The 15,177-nt window shown below is 43.6% G+C and overlaps 1 protein-coding gene across 2 annotated transcripts in view; it reads left to right on the top strand.

Annotated features, from left to right (window-relative positions):
* csf1ra (colony stimulating factor 1 receptor, a) overlaps nt 1-15,177 on the top strand; it is a 50,479-nt gene that overhangs the window by 16,933 nt on the left and 18,369 nt on the right. For both annotated transcript variants that reach the window (XM_084332454.1, XM_084332453.1), the window contains exons 7-8: nt 4,822-4,937; nt 5,793-5,904. In XM_084332454.1, coding sequence (XP_084188580.1) covers nt 4,822-4,937; nt 5,793-5,904 — 228 coding nt within the window. The remainder of the gene's footprint in view (nt 1-4,821; nt 4,938-5,792; nt 5,905-15,177) is intronic.

The following is a 15,177-nucleotide window of genomic DNA, read 5'->3' as shown; positions in this document are numbered from 1 at the left end:
CGACAATGGGGAATTATGGATTTAGGCATATGTATATATATTTATATATATATGGTAGATTGAAAACCATTTGCCATGTCTGTTGTGGTGCCAGACAATGGGTGCACCACGATTACCTTTTTCTCCTAAGGGTTTAAAAGCTGGGTGGTAGGCATTTTTTGTATGTTTTTCCTATCAACATGGTTTTTAACTGACTGTTGTAGGGTAGGTTTGTCCGGGACCCCCCCCCCCCCACCGCCTATTATTGTTGTAATATGATTTGAACCCGCTGCCTCCTGGCGTTTAGCCCGAAGAACTGCGAGCGGTGCTTGAAGTTCCATTTCTTTCGATTAAAGTCTTGGGCCTGGCGTTGCACTTGGCGGGGGTCCCTGAACCTAATCATGTGTGTGTTGTGATATGACGTTTTAGTCATATCCCCCATGGGAATATGCATAACATGATTCTCGATGGCTTGACACCTTGTTTCCTCTCCTCTGGGAGGTAAAAATGGTGGCGTGTATCGTGCCTTTTCCGTCAGCGGGTCCTTTTTCAGAAAAGAAAAATGACTATCTGATGTGCTGGATTTGGTCGGTGCCCCACCGTCCTATTATTGTTGTAATATGATTTGATCCCGCTGCCTCCTGCCGATTGGCCCGGAGAACTGCGAGCGGTGCATGGAGTTCCATTTGAAGACTTGGAACTGGCATTACACTTGGCGGGGGCCTTGAACTTAATCGTGTGTGTTGGATATGACGTTTTAGTCATATCCCCCATGAGAATATACCTGGTATGATTCCCGACAGTCTAACGCCATTTTACCTCCCCTGTGGTACAGTTGCGTGCGCACTTCCCCGGTTCGAGTTTTTTACTCAAGGCTCTTTTTCTTCTCGCGCTGTTTTTGGCTCTGCTATGATGAAGCAGGTGCTGCAGCTGCGACGGCCAGGCAAAATCGGTTTCATTCTGAATTTTGTTGGCAAAATAGGTCGATTTTCCGGTCTCAGTAATGGGAACTAGTTAGAGGGTCTGCCCCCGTTTTCTGTGAAAGCGGGGGGTGGAAGTCCAGACCCATACCACACATGTCTCCCAATCTGTAGATTTTAAGAGGAGACATGGTGAAGGTTCCCATCCTCGGTGTGGGCTGCTGGACAACCCCCCCTCCTGCTGAAAAGGGGGATGATGTCTGCCCGCACTGGGCTATGTCACATCTCACGTGGCGGACTTTGCCGACTCCCCCTAACGTGGGGTGCCGGCCCAATACGGTGGGGAGGTAGTGGGCCTATTCTGCCTCCCTACAGCCTAACGTATTGGTAGTTAGAGGTCAGTGCTTCCGGGTTCCGGGTGTTTTGCAACACTGCCGTTAGGAACTGGGGACGCTCCCGGATCTGTTAGAACGGCATAGAAACAGTTTTCTATGTGTACAGATGGGAAGGAGGGTTTTTTATGTAGGTTTCCCTCATCCAGGCTGACAGTCGAGCTCTGCTCTTACTAAGATGTTGGTCAGCCTGTAGGTCCGTGTAACCCCTGGGGGGCTTGGTGAGAGGGCTCGTCTGGTTAGACGCAGCCAGAGACCCCCAAGAGAGGATGACGGGACAGGCCTGTGGTCACAGGGGGGGGTCCTTCACTCGGTGAGTGGGCCAGTGGAGTGCTGCCTTCGGGCAGTCAGTCCCTCTAGTTCCTCTGTGACTTACGGCCAAATGTACGCCCCCTGTCTGGTTTTACGGAGGTGCAGCTATGTTGGGGGACGCAGGGTTCATCCTGGCCGCGCCGGGGCGGGGTCAGTCTTGACCTAGTGTCCACTAGGTGTCAGTCATGCTCCGCTTTGCTGGTCGCCTGTACGTGCGCACTCCCTCTCTCGGCGCTCGGCTCGATAGGGAGCATGGTGGCCCTGGGGGGGGGGGGGGGGGGTAGGGCGCTGTCATAAATCCGGGAGAGGACCCTTGGTCCTCATCGGAACTTTTGGGGGGGTTCTGTCTCGCGGCTGTGGCCGGGGGCCCCGCCTCTGTAAGGAAGAGGTGCGGCCCTTGGAGCTTGAACCCCTTCTGCATCCCGCTGCCGGGCGGCTGGCGGGGTGCATGGTGAGGTAGAGAGTGGTTTTTCGCATGATCTACTCACCTTGTGCATTTTGGGGTAACTGCGCCCCACTGCGCATGATTGGTGTCCTACCCCCCGCTCCTCGTTAGGAGGGGCGAGGGGGCCGTACCCCACCCCATGTTTTTCTGATGGTCGTGAAGGGGACCTCAGGGGGTGCATTTTTCGGGGGTACTCGCCCTGCTTCGCCCGTTGTCCCATAGGCGAAGCAGAAAAGCGTAGCCAATGAAATATAACGAAGGTTATCCGATAACCCTAGTTATATGATTGGGGTTGCTTTTCTGCTTTACACGCAGCTGTAGGGGGGGAGTTGATCACCACACCTGGGCTATAAGCTGGCCAGAGGTGGGCGTGGTCGGGCAGATGGAAGGTGCATGTGAGAAGTTTCAGTTGACGCGCAATAGGCGCACGAGGACATCCCATAGGCGAAGCAGAAAAGCTACGCCAATCATATAACTTGGGTTATCGGATAACCTTCGTCTTCAGGTGTGTGAATGTGTGAGTGAATGGGTAAAATGTGAGGAACAGATTGTAAAGCACTTTGGATAAAAGCGCTTTAAAAATTCACCATTTACCATTTATTTACCATTCATACAAATGAATGTCCAAAAATCCTAAATATCCCTTTAACTATCCAAGATCAGTGGAATAGCATGATTTAAATTCAGTTTCAGGGTGAATTGTCCCTTTAAAACCCCTACAGTATGTCACTATCCAACTCATTTGACATTCATTTATCTGATTAGAAGTGTCAACTATACAGTTAGTAGCTAAAATAAACGTGTGAACTGCAGGATGAGGAAGCTAAACAGGATTTTAAATATGCTGTCTTGGCATTCTGGTTCAATCTGACACGGAACTCCAAGGTCATCGGATGTCTATAGGTCATGAAACTAAAGTTAGGGGGAAGAGAGGTCTTCTCGTTTTATTTCTGTGTACTTTTGGCGATGATGCACAGGAACCGTCTGAATCCAAAGCGCTGTATTAGTCACTGCAGTCTTCCTAGACCTTCCTCTTTTCCCTCTAGTCATTAGAACCCACAACCATTTCTACTTCAAGGAAAATTATGAGGGGCATAAGACTGACTAAATAGACTACAAAGAACACATTTCTGAATTTATTTTCAAAATAGCGCCCCTAATGGCAAAGATCTGAAATGTTACATATATGTCACATTGGGCGTTAATCATTAAACTTATTCCTAATTCCCATGTAGTGCACTACATGGTACTACATGGTACTACAGGGTACTACAGAGTACTACATGGTACTACGTGGCACTACATGGTACTACATGGTACTACAGGGTACTACAGGGTACTACATGGCACTATATGGTACTACAGGATACTACATGGTACTACATGGTACTACATGGCACTACATGGTACTACAGGATACTACATGGTACTACAGGGTACTACATGGCACTACATGGCACTACATGGTACTACATGGTACTACATGATACTACAGGGTACTACAGGATACTACATGGCACTACAGGGTACTACATGGTACTACACATGGTACTACATGGCACTACAGGGTACTACATGGTACTACATGGCACTACAGGGTACTACATGGTACTACATGGTACTACAGGGTACTACATGGTACTACATGGCACTACATGGCACTACAGGATACTACATGGTACTACAGGGTACTACATGGCACTACATGGCACTACATGGTACTACATGGTACTACATGATACTACAGGGTACTACAGGATACTACATGGCACTACAGGGTACTACATGGTACTACACATGGTACTACATGGCACTACAGGGTACTACATGGTACTACATGGCACTACAGGGTACTACGTGGTACTACATGGCACTACAGGGTACTACATAGCACTACAGGGTACTACATGGTACTACATGGCACTACAGGGTACTACATGGTACTACATGGCACTACATGGCACTACAGGGTACTACATGGTACGTATACATGGCACTACAGGGTACTACATGGTCCTACATGGTACTACATGGCACTACAGGGTACTACATGGTACTACATGGCACTACAGGGTACTATATGGCACTACATGGCACTACATGGTACTACATGGCACTACAGGGTACTACAAGGCCACTACAGGGTACTACTACAGCATGGCACTACAGGGTACTACATTGAAATATGACTGATATTTGTTTTAATATGCTTTGAACAATTGAACAATATAAAATATATTAACTAAATATCATTGAATCAGACAAATTAACTGAGCAGATCATAATAATTGTTCGCATTGTGACATATGTGTCACAGCTAATTTTCATGAACATTTTAAGGTGATATGCCCGGTGTGACGTATGTGTCACAGCGATTTTTATCAATTGTTTTCTTTATCATTTTATTCAAGAAATGTGTTCACAACAGGTTATATATCATAAAGACCATGTTATGTAAGCATTATAATTCTTAAATGGGCAAATCTTACCTTTTAGCAACAAAAATCTAGCTTTTGAATGCTAGCTACTTCTGTAATTTAGTCACCACCATCAGTCATCATTGTGGAAAGGTGGTTTATGGGAGCACAACATCACATGATCTGTCACATGACCCTACCAGGATGTTCCACTGGTGTCCCTTTGGGACTTCATGAGGTAAAATCAAGAAAAAAGCTTTATATGGACATTTCCAGGACATGTAAAGTACGTGTGACACCTGTGTCACGGTGGGTCCTACTGGGTTTTAAGATCCTTTGTGATGTTTTCCCCACAGGTACCATGCTACTCTATTACTGAAGAGAATGAACGCCCAGGAGCAAGGCCAGTACACGTTCCGTGCCAGCAGCGACCTGGCCAACTCGTCCATCACATTCCAAGTCCAGATGTACCGTAAGTTAAATAGATGTGTTGTCACATCGTCATCATGGGTATTCACAGTCACACAATCTATCGCTCTGGGATCAACAGAATATGCGAATCCCTAGGATCCACATAGCGATAACTGACTTCCTCTTTATTGTAAGCAATCTAATACAATCTTTTTTATAGATTTTAATGGCAGAAATCTATTACAATCTTTATATACAATTTAAAAAAAGAAATATTGTGATAGATTTAATGACAGAAAACAATTACAATATTTTTTATTTATTTAATTCTTTAAAATGTTTCATAGATTTTTAATGACTATTACAATATATATATATATATATTTTTAATATATATATATTAATAATTTTTATTATTATATACCTTTTTTTATCAATTTAAATGACAGAATGACAAATTTTTTAGGGGGGTTTAATGTACATTTTTGGCTCATTTTATGCCAATTATATGTTTATTTCGTGGCTACATCACTGCTGTGAAGCATTTGGGCTACATTCTTGAAGGTACTATACAAATAATGTTTATTATTATTATAATTATTATTAGGGATGTTCGATATTGGCTTTTTTACCGATATCCCCCCCAAAAAAACTGAATAATTTCAGGTAATTAACATTACATATCTCTTGTCGTGGAATTAACACAACATTATGCATACTTTTCACAATAAATAAAATAAGAATGTGTTCTTACTTGCTTGCCTGGGTATATAAATGTATACATATCTTTTTTTTCTTTTTTTTTTTTTTTTAATCAATACCGATCATTTCCGATATTAAATTTTAATGCCAATATCGGTAGGCCGATAATATCGGGCATCCCTAATTATTATTATTATTGTCTCTTCTTTCACAGAGAGGCCTGTTGCTGTGGTGAGGTGGGAGAACGTGACGACCCTGACATGCACCTCATTTGGTTACCCTGCTCCCAGGATCATCTGGTACCAGTGTCTTGGAATACGACCTACGTAAGTGTCGAGGCATGGGTTAAGGTCTTACCTTGGTGACCACTGACCGAGGTGTGGCAAGTAACCAAGTACTTTCTCCAAGTTACAAGTACCTCACTTACGTACAGTTTTAAAGTACTTGTATCTCATGGAAATGTATTTATTTGTTTCACAGGGTGTAGCATCTCGTTTTAAAAGAGAGTCCTGTATTTTACTTGAGTAGTTCTATTTTAGCACATTTACACCATTTTAAGTTCCAAAAAACTTTTCTATTCATATTTAAATTACTCTGAATATTAAGATTTTCCATACAAGACATGCAAGCATAAAAATTTACTTTTTCACCTTGAGTCATCCAACTGACAGAACACAGGAAACCATCACGGTTTAGCATGACCACCAACCCCTTTAGACGAACCTGTAATATAAGGTCATGAAAATGATGTAAAGTACTATTAGGGTATCACTGGGATAAAAGCCCCCCCCCAGACAGAGTGAGGGAGAATTTATAATAAAACACAAGGTACTTGTGCCCTGATGATAAGGATAAGCGCTCAATGAAGAAACCCAATCCCCTATTGGTCAAAATGTGTATACAGGTGTGTGTGTGCGTGCGTGCGTGCGTGTGTGTGTGTGTGTGGGGGGGGGGGGGGGGGGGGGTTAGGATACAAACCCGGTTTAGGGTAAGGGGTGTGGATGCTAGAGAGAGAGAGAGAGAGAGAGAGAGAGAGAGAGACAAATAAATGAGTACACATTAATAAACCAAATAGGAATACAAATAAATAATGTGCACTTGCAATTCTATCCACATACTGTATGACTGATAGTACAGATAGTTTATCCCCATGTGACTGGTGTATAGATAAAAGCAGCATAATGGGAGCCCATGAGGCCATTTTTCCTGTCTGGAAGGAATTATTTGCCGAACCTTTGGGACTTATGTGATATGAAATGTTCAGAACCTTTTTCCGTCGTGAAGTGAACTTCTTTAGTAATCTGCCAGAGCAAACTGTTGGAACACTGCCAAATGAATCAAACCCGCCAAGTCATCCAAGTACAATAAGAAGGCCAACTGTGTGATGACAGACTGTGAGAGACCGTGTGTGTGTGTGTGTGTGTGTGTTGGGCGGGGGGAGTTGTTTGATCTGGGGCGACAGTGGCTCAGGAGGTAGAGCAGTCGTCTGGCAATCCGGAGGTTCCCGATTCGATTCCCGCTCCTCCCGGGCAGCGTGTCGATGTGTCTTTGAGCAAGACACTTAACCCCTAATTGCTCCCGATGAGCAGGTTGGCACCTTGCATGGTTGCCTCCGCCATCGGTGTATGAATATGTGAGTGAATGTGTGAGTGAATGTGTGAGTGAATGGGTAAAGTGTGAGTAACAAATTGTAAAGCGCTTTGGATAAAAGCGCTATATAAAAAAGCAGCCATTTGCTATTTGCCATCTGTAAAAAGTGTCTGCATTGTAATACAAAACAACAGTGAAAGTACTTAACACTGTCGCCTCGCAGCAAGAAGGTCCTGGGTTCGAATCCCACTTGGGGACCAAGTTGCCGGGTTGCCAGGTACCCAGGTGGGGTATCTCCCAGGCCTTTCTGTGTGGAGTTTGCATGTTCTCTCCATGCTTGAGTGTGCATGAATGAGTGAAGAATGCATGAGAGATGCGGTGCTCATGGTACGTCTGCCAGACCGGGGACCTTGTCGCCCCCCATAATTATCGGGCTAACAACGCCACCCCATAAAAAACACACCGTTACAGAAACTACAGTGAGCAACACTATCAGCGTCGGGTTCATAGTCGACCCTAGCCATTTCAACGTCAGTATGAGCACCTCTGATGAAAACCGAAAGGAAGTCAGGAGCGCAAAAGCGAGTCTACTGGGTCCAAAAAACAAGATCCGCCTTGGAGCATGGAATGTCCAGACCTCCATGTGTGAGACCTCCAAGACAGCACAGGTCCTCGGAGAGATGAAGAGGTACAACCTGGACATCCTGGGAAGAAGTGAATGTCACTGGAGTGGCTCTGGATGTCAAGTGCTGAATAATGGATCTATAGACGCCTATAGACCTGTTCGCTGTATACAAGCATACCATGTTCAAGCCAATGAGCAATACCAACTGAGTCATGTGACTAAGTTGCCTCGGACCTGCGCGAGCTGCTGTGCTAAAAGAATACGACAGGGCTCTATGGAGAAACCATGGCACTCCCATGACTAAAAGTTGTTTCAAACGAAAACGGCTGGATGTAATTTAGCCAAATCAGCAATATTTAAGAGAGGAAACAACTGAAGGCTAAACTATTAAATCAAGTCTCAATGACTCCTTGAGAAGGCCAAGTCATCCTACAAAACAAGGACAGGGAGGTGAAGAGGAGTGCCAGGAGAGACAGGATGGTCTTTGTTGATAACCTGGCAAGTGAAGCCAAGAAGACTGCAGCATATAGAAGCCTGAGTTCAAGATCACCAAGCGACTTTGTGGCAAATCAAACTGCCCCTGTTAGGCACAAGACCTAACATCTGTACATTAGAGCACGAGCAAGCAGCCAGATGTGTCCAACACTTACAGGAAGTGCTCAACCTCCCTGAACCAGAACAACGAACCAACATCATAATAACAGACGATACCCTGGGAATCAACACCGGCCGCCCAGACATTGATGAGGTCATTCTAACACAAAAGAGTGGTAAGGCATGTGGCACGGATGCTATTCACGCTTAGATGCTGAAAGCTGACATTTTAGCACCAACAACAGTCCCGACCGACCTCTTCCAAAACACCTGGAACAGTGACACCATCCCTGAAGACTGGTCTTATAGCTGGTCTTATAGCCAAAATCCCCAAAGAAGGTGGCATCAAGAACTACGACAACTGGCGAGGAATCACCTGTCTCTCTATTCCAAGCAAGATGTTCGGCAGAGACTGCAGAGTCCTTCTGAACAGGGCAGCCACTGACACCAGGCTTAGACAGGAGTAAGCAGGCTTTGGGGAGGGGAGAGGGTGTATGGCCCAGATCTTTGCACTGCGAAACATGACAACGGTCATGAAGTACTCTGACGATCTTACTATCCTCTCCACTAACCACTCCAACATACAGGCTAAAACAGACGGGCTTGATAACTTCACCGGGCAGGATGAACTCAGCATCAACACCTCTAAAACACAAGTGATGTATATGTAGACTCCACCTCTACAGCACCCATCCTGGTGAATGGGGAACCACTTAAGTTTGTGGAAGACTTCACCTACGAGGGCAGCCTCATCAGTAAGGACATCAGGGTCCAAAAAGAAAACCTTGAAACAAAGCTGCGTCTGTACAACAGTAATGTCAAGTCAAGTCAAGTCAAGTCAAGAGTTTTAATTGTCACGGCATACAGGTATACAATGAAATGCGGGTGGTCTTGCCCGCAACGATGTGCAATACAGTGGTACATATAATAGAATCAAAAGAAGGAAACAACATTGTGCAGTAACAGGTAGCAGGTAACATGGAGTGACATCTCGGTATCTGTACATAGTTATTTACAGAGCATGTGGGACATGCTAGTTAGCTTTGGTAGTGCAATACACTGTTCCTGTTATTCTAATTTAAAGTGTCCTTTCCTTTGGCCATAAGTGTGCGTGTGTGCGACATGAGTGTGTGCCCGCTCATGTTAAAGTGTTAAGTGGCTGCTCGTGTGTGAGCGTGCACAGTGTGCGTGTCGTGTGTGTGTTCATGTGTGCTTGTGTGTGGACAGTTCAATGTTCTGAGCACTCAATGTTCATTGTTCATGGCTCTGATGGCCTGGGGGAAGAAGCTGAGCCTAAGCCGCTCTGTTCTAGTAGCTGGGGTTCGCAGGCGTCTGCCTGACCTCAGCAGCTGAAACAGGCTGTTCTGTTCTGTCTGTATGGTTCAGAGGATTGGCAAGTGGTCAACACAGACATGAGGACGATGGAAGTTTTCCACAATGGATGCCTCAGATGAATATGCCATATCTTTTGACCAAACTAAATCTCCAACTACCAACTGTACAAGAACACAGGTAGCCGGAAGATCACCAAAGAAATTACACACAGAGACGTTTGAGACCGCTGGGCCATGTGCCAAGAATGGAGCAAGACCGAATGTACAGTATGAGAGCCCAGTGAGGGTCGAGGGGGCCACAGCATCACAGGGCCCCACTACCACGAGACACCACAAGTGAAGGAGGCCCCTGTTACCCCTCTCTGAGCATCCAGAATCCCAACACCTCCTCCTTCCTCCTCCTGTTTTTACAAGAGTTGTCAGTGCTGCCGTTGTTCCCTGGATTTAACAATGTTGTCAAATTAAAGACATTAGAGCCTGAATCAAAACAGGAATCTAGATCTTTGCAGAGACCCCTCTTGTAAGTTGTAACTAGAATAGACAAGATGTCTGATTATCTCTAATTGAAAATGATTAAGCACCTAATTGCTTTGGTCATGATTGAGGAGAATGCTGATGGGGTGAATGTGGCTCTGTTCTGGGCTGACTCCAAAGAGCCTTCAGATTTCTCATTTCAAATCAGAGAAGGAGCTCATTGACTAGATTTAAATCATTAAAGCCGCCCACTTACATTTACATTCACATCACATTTACATATACATTCACATTTACATTTACATTATATTTACATTCACATTTACATTTACATTTAGTCATTTAGCTGATACTTTTAAGAGACTTACAAGTTCTGTACAACAAGTCAGCAGGAAGGGTACAACTCTGGCAGCTGAGGGTAAGTGATATTGTTCATCAGTGTTGAACCTGAGTGCTATACACTGAGTGTATAGTAGTATAGACATACTAGCATGTAGGTAGTAGTATAGGCATAGACAGTAGATTACTTAGTAGCAAAGTACATAATAGTAAAGGACAGTAAGAAGGTTAGTAGTTGTTATCTTTATGGATCTCTGGGCTCCCTGTGCAGCCTGCCTCATGCATGCTGAGCAGCGGGAAGAAAGATTGGACCCAGTGAATGTGGAAAGTGAATAAAGGATTTAGAAAGAGAATAAAGAAAGAGAGAAAAAGCTAATTACATCTCTAGATTGTCAAACATTTGATCATGGATCGCGTGTTGGGAGATCTCAAGATCACAAAACGTCTGAAGAAGAAAGTAAACTTTTCTTTGTATCACTAGTTGAGGGAATTAAGCAGTTCATGAAATATCATAGCATAGTGTGGTTACAACATTGTATGTTTATGTGTATGTGTCTGTGTGTTTTTGTTTTCTTTTTTTTTTTTTTTTTTTTGATATTTTTGCACAAATCTTTACATTATTTACAGAGTACCTTTTCACAGCATAATATGCAACATCCAAGATTCGCCTTTTTCATTTTTTGTGACAACATACAAAACATGCAAGAGACTCATACAAATACACTAATAACCGACATGGAAATTAAAGAAGCACTTACAAAAAAAAAAAACATACTATACATTGTGCATATACATCCCTGATATATATATATATATATATACGTCATACGTTACATGTAGACCGATCTACCTGCGAGCAGGTATGTGCTGCATCTTTTCTTTTCTTTTCTCTTTTTCTTTTATTTTTTTTACGTTTCAGCTACGCCTGTGTGTGTCTCCTATATACTTGTGTATCCCCCTATGTGTCAGTGAAAGCCTATATCTCAACTATGTGTATATGTAGGTGTATGTATGTCTATTTCCTATATATGAGTATGTGCATGTATGTGTGCCCCTGACGTGTATACCTTATCCTTGTGTATATGAGTGCGTGTAAACCTATTATGTACACATATGAATATGTGTATCCTAGATACTTGTATGTGGCTATATCTGCGCACATGTGGGTGTGATAGAGACAGTGACCGTTCCATAGACACACCATCCGGACATAAAATATATGTACATATATACATAATTAGGGATGCTCGATATTGGCTTTTTTACCGATACCGATATTCCGATATTGTCCAACTCTTAATTTCCGATACCGATATCAACCGATATCAACCGATACCGATATATGCAGGGTTTCCCCCCCCAAAAAACTGAATAATTTCAGGTAACTAATAATTTCACTGGATATATATATAACAAATATTGTTATTGTTTTTTTCTTTTTTTAAACCGATACCGATATTTTCCGATATCACATTTTACTGCCGATATCGGCCGATAATATCGGTCGGCCGATAATATCGGACATCCCTATACATAATATATTATAGAGCACAAGTACCATCAGATCAAATCCCCTTTTTCATATTCATCCTTGATAATATTGTAATCCCATCTTACTCATTTGTCCTCAGATCGTTCAGTCAGGTGTAGAAAACTGTCCCATATCTCAGCGAAAATATCCTCTCTCCCTGCGACTCTATATGTCACCCTTTCATATGATGCTGTCCGAAACATTAGTTCCATCCATTCTTTAAAAGTAATATCAACAGGTGATTTCCAATGTCGTAATGCAATTCTACATCCTGATATCATGGCCATTCTATACCACATTCCCCGGTATTTAGGCAGTTTAATCCCTTTCGGTACTATACCCAAAACACATGCCATTGGGGCGTTATTTATCTTCACATTCAGGACCTTACTTAGGAATATCACAATTTGATCCCACATTTTCCGGACCTTCTCACATTCGTACAACATGTGCAGTAAAGTGCCTGTCTCCTTCTCACATCTCCAGCAGATGTCACTGTCCCTTAATTTCAGTCTGGCCAGTTTACTAGGCGTCCAATAGCTTCTGTTCAGTACTTTGTAAAAAATAAGTTGTGATTGCGCCTCCCTAGAGAATTTACTCCATTTGGATACCAGTTTCTCCCACATTTCCTCAGTAATCTCCTCATGTACATCGTTCTCCCAGCTCAATCTCAAACCCGCCAATTTGGGTGCATTGTATTCTCTTATAACATCATAAAATCTTGACGCACCGCCTTTCCTGCGCCATCCTTTATAGAATATTTCTTGAATTGCAGTAATTGGGCCGCACTTTGGTCCTCCTATTGATGACGATATACAATGTCTAATCTGTAGGAATTTATAAAAGTTTTTATTATCTATATCAAAATCCTCCTTAATATCCTCAAAAGGCAAAACCCCATCCTCCCCGGCTATATCACCTAGTACATGTATCCCCCTTTTAACCCAATCGTCCAATATGACTGATTTCTTCCCAATCTTTAGTTTCTTATTATACCATATAGAGGCTCTCGTAGTTAAGTATGGGCTATCACCAGTCATTTTGTGCGATTGATTCCAAGTTTCCCTGATAAATGCCATCAAAGGGTTTTTAAGAGGTATAGGTCTGTCTGATTGTGTCAGGAAGGATTCCAGAGATGAGGGATAAGTGTGTTTTTGTTTTCTAATAATTAGTACAGGTCTAGAAATGGTAAGAGCTGTCATCTGACTTGTTGTGCCAGCCATATTCCAGAGGGCATGTGCATGACTTCATACAGTACCTAATCAGGTGTGGTAACCATGGAAACTGAAGCAGCTGAATGTCATGTGTATGGCATCTCATCTCACATGCCTGGCAAACAACGTGGCCGCAGGGCTTATGGCCCACGTACAGCATGTCATCTATGCTCAAAACAACATATCCTTTGACAAGCACACCAGAAAATCTAGTGTGACGAGCCTGGTGGTGTTCAGGCTCGACACGGTTCAAAACAAACAAATAAAATGTTCCACACAAGCACAATTTCAATAAATAAAAGATATTTATTGAATAATAGCACAAAAGTCCGATGGGCAATTAGAGTAGTCGAATAACAGTCCAGGGTCAAAACACGTACCAGGCTCTCGTATAAAAAGGGAATGTTCAATACTCAGAGTAGTCTTCCGGTCCAGGGTCAGTTTCACAAGGGGGTTTCTCAGCCAGTCCAGGGTCCAGTACCACGAACACCTTCTCGCTTTTACCTCTCCTCTCAACTACCTCTCACCTCACAAACTCCGTATCACACTCTCTCTCTGCTCTCTGCTTCCCCTCACCTCCACTCAACCTCTCTCTGTCTCTCCTCTGGCTTTAAACTATGGGTGTCTCTGTGTGTGTGTGTGTGTGTGTGTGTGTGTGGGGGGGGGGGGGGGGGGTGATCCAGGAGCATAACTATGGGGGGGTTCCCCGGGAAATGTCCCCCGCATGGTTTCAGAATGGAGTTATTGTCCCCCCCACGTGTTTACCGTCCAAAAACAATGTTACATGATAATAAACGGTGACTCGCTCGCACTTGGACCACATCGGCTGCTTGTTCCATCTCTGAGCTCAGGTCTTCATCATATCTATGTCTGTCACTATAACCAATTGAAATGCTAGAAATGGTCACGTGGACTGGGAGAACCAATGGAATTTCACTTTCACTTCCGCATTTGGGATGCGATCATGCGAGCGAACGTTTGCAAAAATGTGTTAAAAAAAATAAAAAAACGCCGGACAAGCCCTGGCTCCACGATGACCACCTCTTACAAGAGGCGCCACCGCCTGGGAAAATGCGTATTGCACACCTGGTATTAGAAAAAATAAATTTTTCACTGACCACGCCCCCTAATCTGTCCCCCGCACCACTAGCAACAGAGTTACGCCACTGGGGTGATCACGTGGTGCACAGGTGTGTTCTATCAGTCCTAATCAGCTCCCTAATTAACTCTCCTCTGCCCGTGGCAGTAGTATCTCCCTTCCTCCACGTAGCCATGGAACGGGGGATGATATCTGCCACACTAGTTTCACATAATAGTCGAGTAGTCAGCTTGTTTATATGCTCTAGTCCTGGTATTACTTATCTACTATTAGCCTACATGTTTTTGCTGTTTGCGTTACTTATATTAAATCCACTCTTATGACACAAAGATGCCCTATTTGTATTTTCTTGTTTGACAGTGGAAGTGAGATAGGGTTCAATAGTAAATCTCAACACAATACTACAGCATAATGTATTTGTTATGAGATTCAACCAAAATGGTAACTAATAATGAGGACAATGAGACAAAAATCAACATATATTTAGGTGTTTTGGTCATTTGATATTTTCCCCACAAAACTCACAAAACATAATCTATAATTTCAACATCGGAAGCTTTTTGTTTTATACGAATCGATGGGAGAGGTACACTAACAGTCGGTCTCTAACAGTCCTGGTTCCAAACTGGTCAACGCCACAAGCAGCAGTTCCAGGGGACAGTTCCAAACTGGTCAATGCCACAAGCAGCACTTCCAGGGGCCAGTTCCCAACTGGTCAACGCCACAAGCAGCACTTCCAGGGGCCAGTTCCCAACTGGCCAACGCCACAAGCAGAACTTCCAGGGGCCAGTTCCAAACT

This window comes from Notolepis coatsorum (assembly GCF_963971535.1).
Source record: "Notolepis coatsorum genome assembly, chromosome: 16".
NCBI lineage: Eukaryota > Metazoa > Chordata > Actinopteri > Aulopiformes > Paralepididae > Notolepis > Notolepis coatsorum.
This window is presented reverse-complemented; position numbering and strand designations above follow the sequence as displayed.